Raw genomic sequence first — 13,571 nt, forward strand, 5'->3', positions numbered from 1 at the left:
CACCCCATGGCCTATATAAAGGATCTGCTTTCTGGCATTCTCTGAGTCAGGCAAAGTCTACCTTATCTTGCTGAAATCACTTTCTGGTCTCCTGCCTGCCTTGAGAACTTTGCTAGGACTTTGGCAGAGCTGCAGAGGCACGCCTGATTCGGATTTCCCTGACCCGGCCGTCAGCAGAGGAGTGGGACACGACAAATCCCCAGTCAACACAACCAAGGCTGCCTTATTGTCAAACACAAAACCAAGAGTGCCCGGAAGCTACTGGATTTGGACAGTGATGGAAGACTCAGATTCGAGAGGGAGTCATTCTGAATGCAGAAGCTGTTTTCAGGACTGCACTAATTTTATTTACTGATTTGATATGATTTGTTTTCCACACATCTCGCCTCAAGGTGATTCTTTTTGATGATTTTTGATGGACTTGTGCTTCTCCAGACAGCACAGAATCATTTGTCTGGGGGGGAGGGGGGGACAACAACTTAAACTTTGGGGTGTTACTGGAAAGAAGTGGGAGCTGCAGAGACAAGATTTTTGTACGAAAATAGGAGGACGTATATTTGAGTGACTTGTAAAATAACAAACCAGGGATAGAAATCTAACCAAATGAATACTAATAAAGGAGAATATTGTAGCTCATGGTTGACATGAGAGGTCCTTGGTACGCTCTGAGCTTGATAGCTTTCTTGCAGATGTTTCATTACCCAAGCTAGGTAATATCATCAGTGCTAGTGATGTTACCTAGTTACCTGATGTACCAGCACTGATGTTATTACCTAGTTTGGTTAATAAAACATCTGCAAGAAAGTAAGCAAGCTTAGAGAGCAGCAAGGACCCTCAAATAAACAAACAAACAAATAAATAAATTCAATCTTGTCCCCACACTTCTTTCATACATGTCCATTTGGGCATTCAAACTTCGAGCCTTGAGGAACTGCTGTAGGACCGACCACTGAACACTGCACCAGAGGTTTGATGTTGAAATCAAGGAAACGGCCTGCCTGAGGCCAAGGAGTACTGGCTAAGGCAGTGATGGCTAACCTTTTTGCCGTCATGTGCCAAAGGTGCGGGGATCATGTGTGTGTGTTGCACGTGTGTGTGCCCACACCCATAATTCAATGTGCCCTACCCCCCCCCGGTGCATGCGTGTGCAATGCCCCTGGCGCTCCCCCCCCCCCGCTTTTGGCATACAATGGCACAATGGGCCAGGAAGGCCCATTTTTTGCCCGCCCCAGGCTCCAGAGGCTTTCTTGGAGCCTGGGGAGGGTGAAAAACCCACCCGCAGAGGCCCTCTGGAGGCTGGAAACAGCCCATTTCCCGACCCCTAGAAAGCCTCTGGAGCCTGAAGAGAGTGAAAAACGGGCCTTCCAATCCACCGGAAGTCAGGAAACGGGCTGTTTCCGGCCTCCGGAAGGCCTCTGGGCTAGAAAGCCTCTGGAGCCTGGGGAGAGTGAAAAACAGGCTTTCCCCAACCCTTCGGAGGCCCTCCAGAGGCCGGAAACAACCTGTTTCCTGACTTCCGGTGGGCCTGGAAGGCCCGAAAATCAGCTGGCTGATGCACTGGAGCTGAGCTAGGGCAATGCTTGCGTGCCCACTGATACGGCTCCATGTGGCATGCATGCCATAGGTTCTCCATCCTGGGGCTAAGATGTGGAAAGGAGACCTCTACAGCCAGCAAGTATCTGTTCCCAACTGATGGGTGAAGTGCCGGTTCCTGCCAACCAGGCCTTACTGTGGCCAAGACAAACTTGGTGTTCTTGCAGATCTCAACGTTTAAACCTGGGAAGAAGGCTAACTTTACCCAAGTACTGTTGGCATCATGTAAGAACCTTGCTGCAAAATCATTGGAGCCTTTTCTATCTGCCTGCGTGCTGTTGCTGTCGTGTCCCACTCCTCCTCTGACGGCCGGGTCTGGGAAGTCTGTATCAAGCGTGGCCACGAAGCCTCTGCAGCTTTGCCAAATTCCTGTCAGAGTTCTCAGGGCAGGCAGGATTCCAAAGTGTGACTTCAGCAACCAGATAAGACTTTGCCTGACTCAAGGAATGCCAAAAAGCAGATCCTTTATATAGGCCATGGGGTGTGGCTCCATGACTCAGCACTTATCCAGGCCTGCCCCTCCCTTCCTTTTGCTGATGTCGCCTCTCCATTCTCCGGAAGCGGGGATCTTTCCACTTTTCGTCTTCTTCCTCAGCTGCCAGCAATTCTAGCTCGTGGCTGGCTTCCTGCTCACATGCTATAGGAGGGAGGTTTGTTTGCTCAGTCTGCCCGGGCATGGTGCCAGGGCTGGAGGCTGGAGGCATGCCAGGCCATTCTTCTTCACTATCAGTCTCTGGCTGAGATAGCAGGAGATGGGAGGGGCCCGGCTGTGGAGAGGAGGACGGGCGAGGCACAACAGTTGCTCAGTTAATTCAAAGCCAACTCTCGCATGGAGAGAAAGCACCCGGCTGTTTTTCAGACTCACCTCATCATAATGACTTTTTGCAAAGAGCAGAGCACACAGCTCTCCGTAGAGGGCAGCTTTGTTGGCTTGCTGGCCGTGCTCGGCTAGTTTTTCCATATAAGATTGTGCTAATTTGAAGGTTTCTTCTCCCAAGTGATATTTACAATTGCCGTTCCGGACATGCAATAACCTAGGAAAGAGATCCAGGAAATTGTGTTATGACCCACAACTTATTGAATGCTTCTCATACAAGACTAAAGAGAATGCTCAACATACAACAGTTCATTCAACGACCATTCAAAGTTACAACAGCACTGAAAAATGTGACTTACACCATTTTTCAGACTTTACAACCTTTACAGCATCCCTACGGTCATGTGATCAAAATTCAGATGCTTGGCAACTGACTTGTACTTATGATGGTTGCAGTGTCCGGGGTCATGTGATCACCTTTTGCAACCTCCTGACAAGCAGTCAATATGGAATCCAGATTCACTTAACAACCAGGTTGTTAATTTCACAAATGCAATGATTCACTTAACAAGTGTGGCAAGAAAAGTTGTAAAATAGAGCAAAACTCACTTAACAAGTTTGTCACTTAGCAACATAAATTTTGGGCTCAATTATGGTTGTAAGTTCAGGACTGCCTGTACAGACAATCCTCAACTTACAACAATTGAGCCCAACATTTCTTTTGCTAAGTGAGACAGTTGAGTTTTGCCCCATTTTACGACCGTTCTTGCCACAGTTAAGTAAATGACTGTAGTTGTTACTAAGTTATTACGTGAATCTGGCTTCCCCGTTGATTCTGCTTGCCAGAAGGCTGCACAAGGTGATCCCAGGACCCCAGAACACTGCAACTGTCATAAATATGAACCGATCGTCAAATACCTGAACTTAGATTATGTAACTGTGGAGATGCCACATGGCCATTAAGTGTGAAAAGCAGCCATAAGTCACTCTTTTCAGTGCTGTTGTTAACTTCAAATGGCCAGTAAACAAATGGTTGTAAGTTGAGGACTACCTGGACAGAAATGGCACGATTATTAAGGAATCGGGGAGATTTCTCACCCTTGCCTTAAAATAGTAAGCAATAAAAATATGTCTGTTAATCCACAAGCAGCAAGACACAGAAAACCTTCATCCCCAACAGCTCAATTCTAATAAACCATGGCTTACCAGACTAATGACATTTATTGCCTCTCTACATATTTGTATGCAGCAATGCAAAACATACGGAATGGGCCAAACTAGAGAAGTTCATTCCATCGGAAGTGGAAAACCTATGGTTTAATAGTTAACTAGGAATCAAGATACTGTGTTAATTCTCCTTTATAATCAGAAAAATTAATATACTTTCCGGTTCTGATGAAATTACACCACCACTAAGGAAGGTAAGGTATTGTGATCAGAGATTATGAAAAGAACTTTCATCCTCCACCTAAGAAGTGACTTTCCTGCTTTTATATTTTTTTATTCTCCAGGTATGAGAGTTACCGTGATTTTGTAACTAGCAGCTTTTATTGTACTGAAGTATTTATGTCCAAGCTAGGCCAACGTGCTTCTAAATTAGAACTGGTATTTTAGTATTATAAAGACATACCTTGGAGAAATTTTCTGGAGGAGTACAGCTTGTTTTTTTAATTGTTCCTTTGTAAGCCCCCTTCAAGAACTGTTTGAAATTGGGTGGCCTCTGAATTTATGTATTAAACAAAACACATAAAGCTTAACCCGCAAATCCTTTCTTTTTTTCATGACGGGAAAAAAATGTGATTTAGACAAACGACAATACGGAAAGCACTTATGAAAGTAATTATTGGTGTCTTGAGCAACTTGACAGAAACAAGAGAGTGACTTTGCTGGCCGTTTGTGGTGCTTCAGTCACATGACTACAATTTATAATGTTTTTGTTGGAAATTAAGTGTTTACTTCTGGTTCCTGGGAAAAACTGGCCCATAGCTAATAATGGGTTCACTTAACGACTGTTACATTTGATTAATGATCGTCATGAAAAGGATTCTAAAATTGAGACTGGCCATATGGTGACCTGTTTTATAATCATTCCAATTTATAATCGTAATTGCCATGCACAATCCCGGTCATAAGTCAGAAACTACCTGTCCAGACAGTCCTCAACTTATGACTACAATTGAGCCCAACACTTATGTTGCTTAGTGAGGAGTTGGTTCAGTGAGCTTTGCTCCATTTACAACTTTTCTTACCACATTTGTTAAGGGAATCATTGCTGTTCTTAAGTTAGTAACATGGTTGTTAAGTGAATCCGGCTTTCCCATTGGCTTTGCTTGTCAGAAGGTTGCCAAAGGGGATCCCGTGACCTCAGGACACTGCAACTGTCATAAATAGGAGTCGCTTGCCAAACATCCAGGTGTAAATCAAATGACCATGGGGATGCTGCAACAGTCATAAGTGTGAAAAATGGTCGTAAGCCACTTTTTTTAGTGCCGTTGTAACTTTGAACTGTCAGTTGTTAAGTTGAGGACTGGCCGTAATGTCTTTCTCTCCAGGCTTCTCTGAGCATTCTTCAGTTTAAAATAACCCTTCTTCACAGGCACCAAATCATAGTTGTTGTTGTTGTTGTTGTTAGTTGCGAAGTGGTGTCCGACCCATCGCGACCCCATGGACAACGTTCCGCCAGGCCTTCCTGTCCTCTAACATCCTTTGGAGTCCATTTAAACTCACGCCGACTGCTTCAGTGACTCCATCCAGCCACCTCGTTCTCTGTCATCCCCTTCTTCTTTTGCCCTCCATCGTTCCCAGCATTCGGCTCTTCTCCAGTGAGTTCTTCCTTCTCATTAAGTGGCCAAAGGATTTGACTTTCCTCTTCAGGATCTGGCCTTCTAAAGAGCAGTCAGGGTTGATCTCCTCTAGGACTGACCGGTTGGATGGCCTTGCAGTCCAAGGGACTCGCAGAAGTCTTCTCCAGCACCAGAGTTCAAAGGCCTCAATTCTTTGGCGCTCAGCCTTCCTCTTACGGTCCAACTTTCACAGCCATCCATTGCAACTGGGAAAACCAGAGCCTTGACTATACGCACTTTTGTTGGCAGGGTGATGTCTCTGCTTTTTAGTACGCTGTCTAGATTTGCCATGGCTTTCCTCCCCAGGAAATCATAGAGAGGCAGATAATTCTGGATATTTTCTGTATTTTGATTTCCCCTCCCATTTGTATCTTTAATAGAGATTTGAGTAGACCCTGTTCTACGCTATTTCAAAGGATCCCAAAGACGTGGTTCTTCACCAAGGCTTTTGGCAAAGATGACTAATGTTTTTTTTTGTTCCTTTTCCTTCTTCCCATCCAGGTTTTCGTTCCCTGCCATTTCTGTTCTTTAGTTTTGTGGTGTGTGTGTGTGTGTGTGTGTGTGTGTGTGTGTGTGTGTGTGTGTGATTAATATAGGTATTTCTTGACTTACAACCACAATTGAGCCCAAATGTATATTCTTAAGTGAAACATTAATTAAGTGAGTTTTGCCCCATTTTACAACCTTTCCTGCCACCGTTCTTAAGTGAATCACTGAAGTTGATAAGTTAGTCACACGGTTGTTAAGGGAATCTGGCTTTCTCATGGACTCTGCTTGTCAGAAGGTCACAAAAGGGTCACAAAAGGTGACCCTGGGACACTGCAACAATCATACATATAAACCAGTTGCCAAGTATCTGAGTTTTGATCACATGATCATGGGGATGTTACAAAGGTCAATAAGTGTGAAAAACGGTCGTAAGTCACTTTTTTCAGTGTCATTGTAACTTTGAACGGTCACTAAACGAACTGTTGTAAGTTGAGGACTGCCTGTATTGTTCCTTGTGTTTAAATGTTTTTTTAACAATTTGCAAACTGCAAACTGTTAAATAACTGGGAGTAGGATGGCATATAAATGATACACACATTACAACAACAACAACAACAACAATAGTAGTAGTAGTAATAGTAATAATGTAAGTACAAGCTTTTCCTATCATTAAATTTCCCCACCTACTATTTTTTTGCTTAGACAAAATTTTCCATTTAAACCAGTGGTTCTCAACCTTTATAGTGCTGCGACCCCTTTAATACAATTCCCCACGATGTGGCGACCCCAACCGCAGAAGGAGAAAAAAAGTGGCAAACTGTTTTTTTGAATTGATCGCACCTGAAGCCGTATCGACTAGCGATCTGAACTGCTTGCGATTGCCTTGAGGATGGAGGCATTAAAGCGGAGACTCCTCCCCTATTAACTTTATCGCGCCTGAAGCCAGATTAGGCTAGCGATTGGGAGTGATTGCAGCTGGCTTGAGAGGGAGACATCGGAGCAAAGATTTCTTTCTTTTTTAATTCATCGCGCCTGAAGCCGAGTTCGGCTAGCGATTTGAAGAGCCTGCAGCTGGCTTGTGGAGTCAACCATGAGCGCAATTCTTCGACTCGCAGGTATACTTCCCGTATTTCCGATGGTCTTAGGCGACCCCTGGCAAATCGTCATTCGACCCCCAACAGGATCGCGACCCACAGGTTGAGAACCGCTGATTTAAACCACGGTAAAAACACAAATGAGGTGAAGCAGGCACTGGCTCTAAGGAGTTAAATGAAAACCCAAAGGCAGGTGAGTCAGTTTGTCAATTCATCCTTAATAAGTAATTGGTATTAACATACTAACTGGTACTTATTTATGAAGGAGGAACAGTGTTGGTTCCCTCCTTTAAGTTACTCATAAAAATATAAAGAACAGCATCTTTCTTCCTTGTTGTGCAAACAGTGAAACATAAAAGTAGCAGCACTGACTAAAATACAAGTAGTCCTCAACTTATGACAACTGACCCAAAAAATTCCTGTTCATAAGCAAGACATTTGTTAAGCGAGTTATCTCATTTTATAACTTTTCTTGCCACAACGGTTAAGCCAATCACTGCAGTAACGTGAGTAACACAGTTAAGAGAATCTGGCCTCCTCATTGACTTTTCTTATCAGAAGGTCACAAAAGGTAATCCCAAGACCCTGGGACACTGCGACCGTCATAAATATGAGTCTGCTCCAAGCATCTGAATTTTGATAATGAGACAATGGGGATGTTGCAACAATCTTAAGAGTGTAAAATGGTCGTAGGTCACTTTTTCAGTGCTATCGTAACTCTGAATGGTCACCGAATGAACTACTGTTAAGTCGGGAACAGCAAACAGAAGATCCTATACATTTTAGTCAAATGGTTTTTCCAATCTCTTCGAAATGTCAGGAAATTTCTCCTCAGTTCTAGGTTGCTTCTCTCCTTGATTAGTTAGGTCTGACTCCCTCTTCTTTGTGGCAGCCCCACAAATATCGGAACACTGCTATCATGTCACCCTAGCCTTTCTTTTCATTAAAAAGAAATTCCTACAACCATATCCCCTAATCGTCTTTGTTGCTCTTCTCTGCACTCGTTCTAGACTCTCAGCATCTTTTTAAAATTGTGGCGACCAAAACTGGATGCAGTATTTCAAGTGTGGTCTTACCAAGGCATTATAAAGTGGTACTATATACAACCGATTTGTAAAGCTAGATGTGCTTATTCTCTTCAGACACCCCAGCAGGCTTTCTCTACATTGGAGGTGTCTTTACAGGGCAAAATAAAAAAATCAAAACAACGGCAATGACCTTTGTCATTAGCATTGTGCTTATTACTAATATTTCCTCCTCCAATTTTAAAATCATGCTTATCGTCTTTCAAATCAGAGCCACATAATGCATCATCAGCATGCAGGCTGAATAAATAAAAGACAATAGGCAGCCTTGTCTCACTCCTTTGCCAATCTAAAGCCAATGTTGTGTCTGTACTGCAGCTTCCTGATCTGCATATACGGTAGGTTTCTCCTAAGACGTTCTGTGATTGCCATTTTCCTAACCACACACCACCAGCTTGACACAACTGACACAACCCACAATCCATTTCTCTGTTTTTTGAAGCACATCTGGCACCTCCTTGTCTAGGCAGGGCCCTGACCTGCATTGGCTAATCCCAAGCATTATTTTGCTAGCATGTGAAATTAAGAGCATTGTATAATAGGATGCACATTCTGTTAAGTCCCTTTTGGAGGGGGGGGGGGTTCGTCTATTAGAATGTAAATTGGCCTGTTCCAATATGTTGGTCAGTGCTGTCCCCCACATTTGCTGATATAGTTTCATTAATGTCAGGCTAGAAAGACCAGGTCCATAAGAAAGTTCAATTGATGTGATTTACTGCTAAAAGCCAATGTACAAGAATCTTCTCAACTAACAGTCAGCACCTGGTTAAAGTTAGATAAGGGTTCATGGCGCTCAAGGAGAGCTGGACTTAGCTCTAGCTTGTGGCTACAAAGGAATTCTAGGCTGATCCCTCTTTTAACTCCTACCCCTGATACTGGCCAGTCCTTCTCCTACAGTTAGAATTTGCACTGATTTTTTTTCTGTTGCTTGCCATATTTCTATGGATACAATATTCCATTGGTTCCTGTAAATCTTCCAATTTGGTAATGAGCAGAGCGCTGTTCCAATTTTTATCATCTAGTTCTAGAGGGTCTTGTAAATAGGGAAGATGTGTATTCTAAGGTATCTTGGATGTTGCTATCTCTACTGAACTTCAATATATAAGTAGTCCTGTTCAGTGACCTCAGTTGGGATCAGCAACTGTTGCTAAGTGAAGTGGTCACTAAGTGGGAAATCACATGACCGCGACTACACTGACAAGACTAATCAGGTTCATACCTTCCACTTTGTTTGCCTGCTAAGCATTCCACTGCCCCTTGGAATTAACAAGGGAATAATTTTAATTAATTAATTAATTTGCATTTACATTCATTGGCGAGGAAGGGATTACAAGTAAGTAGACACACAATGGGATACACATAGAAAGCAATGTGCTGGCACCAGCAGCTGCAAGTGCACTACACAAACATTTTGACATATTCCCCAACTGCTTACTCTCTGGTAATCCCTTCTTCTCCAATCTCTCTGCTCTGCAAGTGTTGGGAATGGCTCAGATGCAGGAGACTGTTTAAAGAAATCACTTTTTTTCTTCTTCCTCCATCGCAGTGTTTGGAGGAGAGAAAAAACAATCATATATTGTAACATCTGGATAATTCCTTCATAGAAGTGAATTGATGTTTGCAATTACATTCTTTGGAGAGGAAGGGATTACACGAGAGTAAATAGGCACAGAATGTGGAATAGACATAAAAAGCAATGTGCCTGCACCAGTAGCTGCAAGTATACTACACAAGCAGCTTGGTGTATTCCCCAACTGCTTACTCTCTTGTAACCCCTTCTTGTGTGGAACGGGTCAGACAAAGGAGAAACTGTTTACAGAAATCTTTTTTTTTTCCTTCCTCCATCCTGTTACTCCTGTTTGGGGAGGACAGAAAAAGCAACCATGTGTTGTAACATCTGGATAATCCCTTTGTACAAGTAGAGGTGCATTTTGCTGCTTGATTTTTTTTTCAGCCTTCAAGACAGAGCAATGCTTACCTGACGCAACATTCGACGGCACGAAACCAGTGGAGCATCTCATCATGAAGGGTACATAACTGAAGGCAGGAAAGGAAGACCTTTTCAGCATCACTGTACCAGCCAGCATCAGACAGGAACCCCCCTAAAAAGATCAAGATATCACTGCCTATTTCCAAAACACAATTGATCTTATTTTAAAAGACAGTGACGTCCAATCTTGACTTTAATGCTAATAAGCGTTGGGTCACATTTATCCTGTTTGTAAACTACCAGGAGGTCTAAATAAGAAATTCAAGCTGTCTGCTAATATTTAAGCATGCTGATTAAGAAAAGAGGTCAGTTACTGGGGTGATTTTTCAATAGTCATAAAAAACACATATGTCGACTGGCGACCCCCAGGGGGAGGGCCTTCTCTGTGGGGGCCCCAGCCCTCTGGAACGAGCTACCTCCAGGGATACGCCAACTCCCTGACCTCCGGACCTTCCGACGCGAGCTGAAGACTCTTTTATTCCACCGCGCAGGTCTGGCCTAATAGTTTTTAATGGGGGTTTTTATTAGTTTTTGGAATTTTCAGCCAATTTTGAATCAGTCTTTTAAATTTGTTTTTTAATTTTTGTATCTGTTGTTGTATCAGGCTGTAAACCGCCCTGAGTCCTTTGGGAGATGGGCGGTATAGAAATTGAAATAATAATAATAATAATAATAATAATAATAATAATAATAATAATAATAATAATAATAATAATAAAAACAATGACGGCAGATTTTGCTTTGTTTTAAACCCCACTAACAAAAAATGGTGGGGCACCCAAAACTGCATATTTGCTACTTCCAGATGGTCTTCAAGGACAGCCCCATGTAGAGTATATTGCAGTAATCCAAAAGGGGAGCTGACTAAGGCAAGGCCGTGAGCAAGGCCTAAAGTGGTAACGGTTGTAATGGCTTTTAACATTTAAGAAGAATTAGCGATAAATTAGGGAGTGTCCTTTTACATTTTAAATGTATCTTTCCTTCATACTTTTTCAGAGTGAAGACTACAATTCTCTTTCTTCTTAATGATTCAGCAGGACAAACTGATTTGAGAAAGGCCTTGTCATTTACAATGTACGTGTTGAATGGATTCTCCCAGAAAAAAGTTGGTTTCAGACCCAAACAGCCCTGGCTTGTTTGGAATTTAGCAACAGCTTCGAGTTGGTCTCTCACACAAATTGGTCATGCTTCTAGAGGCTAAACTGCACATTCCTGTTTTTCTAGCAGAGACAAACAGACAGAGAGGTTTCAAGAAAAGAGACCTTCCACCTTCTACATACGTCCCTACTGCTGAAGCCACAGAAAGGTGAAAAAGGGATGGAAACATTGGATAAACGACTGCAACAATTATTTTGAACACAGACAGTTCTTGACTTACAACCATTCGCTTAGTGACCATTTGAAATTAGAACGGCACTGAAAAAAAGTGACTTACGACTGTTTTTCACACTTGTGGCTGTCGCAGCATCTCCACAGTCACGTGATCAAAATTCAGACGCTTGGCAACTGGTTCATATTTATGATGGTTGCCATGTCCCGGGGTCATGTGATCACCTTTTGTGATCTTCTGACAAGCAAAGTCAATGGGGAAACCAGATTCATTCAATAACTGTGCTCCTAACTTAACTGCTATTATTCACATAACAACTGTGGCAAGAAAGGTCATAAAATGGGGCAAAACTCAACAACTGTCTTGCTTAACAACAGAAATGTGGGGTTCAACTGTGGTCGTAAGATGACCACATAGATTTATACCACATAGATTTTTGTTCCAAAAGGAAAAGCGAAAGCCTTGCAATCTTGCTCCTATCGAAAATAGTTACTCCTTGAATGATGTATGATTAGCGGGACAGCTGAATCAGGTAGGACGCAGCAAGTCTACACTTAAGTACGAATTTGAACCGGAATCTGTCTAACCTCTTCTAACTTTCTGTCTTCTCCCTACAACATCTACAACAATTCATTATTGCAATGCTCTCTAAATGGGGCTGCCATTGAGGTGCACCTGGACACTGCAGTTAGTCCAGAACGCGGCTGCGCGAGTAGTAATGGGAGCCACTCATGGCTCCCATGTAACATCGCTACTACGCAGTTTGCACTGGCTTCCTGTGGTCTTTCGGGTGCGCTTCAAGATTTTGGTCTCCAACTTTAAAGCGCTCCATGGCTTGGGACCCGGGTACTTACGAGACCGCCTGCTGTTACCTTATGCCTCCCACCGACCCGTACGCTCCCACAGAGAGGGTCTTCTCAGGGTGCTGTCCGCCAAACAATGTCGGCTGTCGGCCCCCAGGAGCAGGGCCTTCTCTGTTTATTTATTTATTAAATTTTTATACCGCCCTTCTCCCGAAGGACTCAGGGCGGTGTACAGCCAAAAGATAAAAAACACAGAAATGTACAATTAAAACGACAATTTAAAACCGAGCATATTTAGAAAAAAAATGGCCACATTTAAAAGTTTAAAATTTAAAATTATAAACCATATAATAATAAAACCCCAGTTAAAATTTTAAAATATTAAAAATATTAAAAATATTAATATTATGCCAGTCCCGCTTGAATAAATAAATGCGTTTTCAGCTCACGGCGAAAGGTCCGAAGATCAGGCACTTGACATAGTCCAGGAGGAAGTTCGTCCCAGAGCGTAGGAGCTCCCACAGAGAAGGCCCTTCCCCTGGGGGCCGCCAGCCGACATTGTTTGGTGGACGGCACCCTGAGAAGACCCTCTCTGTGAGAGCGTACGGGTCGGTGGGAGGCATGCGTTAACAGCAGGCGGTCCCGTAAGTACCCGGGCCCTAAGCCATGGAGCGCTTTAAAGGTGGTAACCAAAATCTTAAAGCGCACCCGAAAGACCACAGGAAGCCAGTGCAAGCCGCGCAGGATTGGTGTTACATGGGAGCAACGAGTTGCTCCCACTATTACCCGCGCAGCTGAATTCTGGACTAGCTGCAGCCTCCGGGTGCACTTCAAGGGCAGCCCCATGTAGAGAGCATTGCAATAATCCAAACGGGAAGTGACAAGAGCGTGAGTGACCGTGCATAAGGCATCCCGGTCAAGGAAGGGGCGCAACTGGCGGACCAAGCGTACTTGGTAAAAAGCCCTCCTGGATACGGCCACCAAATGATCATCAAATGACAGCCGCCCATCCAGGAGGACGCCCAAGTTGCGCACCCTTTCCATTGGGGCCAATAACTCGCCCCCGACAGCCAGCTGCGGCTGCAGCTGGCTGTACCGGGGTGCCGGCATCCACAGCCACTCCATCTTGGAGGGATTGAGCTTGAGTCTGTTTCTCCCCATCCAGACCCGTACGGCTTCCAGACACCGGGACAGCACTTCGACAGCTTCGTTGGGGTGGTCCGGGGTGGAAAAGTACAGCTGCGTATCATCAGCGTACAGGTGGTAACTCACCCCGAAACCACTGATGACCTCACCCAACGGCTTCATATAGATGTTGAACAGGAGAGGCGAGAGAATCGACCCCTGCAGCACCCCACAAGTGAGGCGCCTCGCGGTCGATCTCTGCCCCCGTCAACACGGTCTGCGACCGGTCGGAGAGATAGGAGGAGAACCACCGATAAACGGTGCCTCCCACTCCCAACCCCTCCAACCGGTGCAGCAAGATACCATGGTCGATGGTATCGAAAGCCGCTGAGAGATCTAATA

General features: G+C 44.0%; 1 protein-coding gene across 1 annotated transcript in view; it reads right to left on the reverse strand.

Annotated features, from left to right (window-relative positions):
- The window catches only part of APPBP2 (amyloid beta precursor protein binding protein 2), a 51,573-nt gene that overhangs the window by 16,274 nt on the left and 21,728 nt on the right, over positions 1 to 13,571 (reverse strand). Inside the window, exons 4-5 of the mRNA XM_058164093.1 lie at positions 9,900 to 10,023; positions 2,459 to 2,627 (exon numbers count right to left, since the gene is read on the reverse strand). Of these exons, the coding sequence (XP_058020076.1) occupies positions 2,459 to 2,627; positions 9,900 to 10,023 (293 nt within the window). The remainder of the gene's footprint in view (positions 1 to 2,458; positions 2,628 to 9,899; positions 10,024 to 13,571) is intronic.

Source organism: Ahaetulla prasina, chromosome 1 (genome assembly GCF_028640845.1).
Source record: "Ahaetulla prasina isolate Xishuangbanna chromosome 1, ASM2864084v1, whole genome shotgun sequence".
Classification (NCBI taxonomy): Eukaryota; Metazoa; Chordata; class Lepidosauria; order Squamata; family Colubridae; genus Ahaetulla; species Ahaetulla prasina.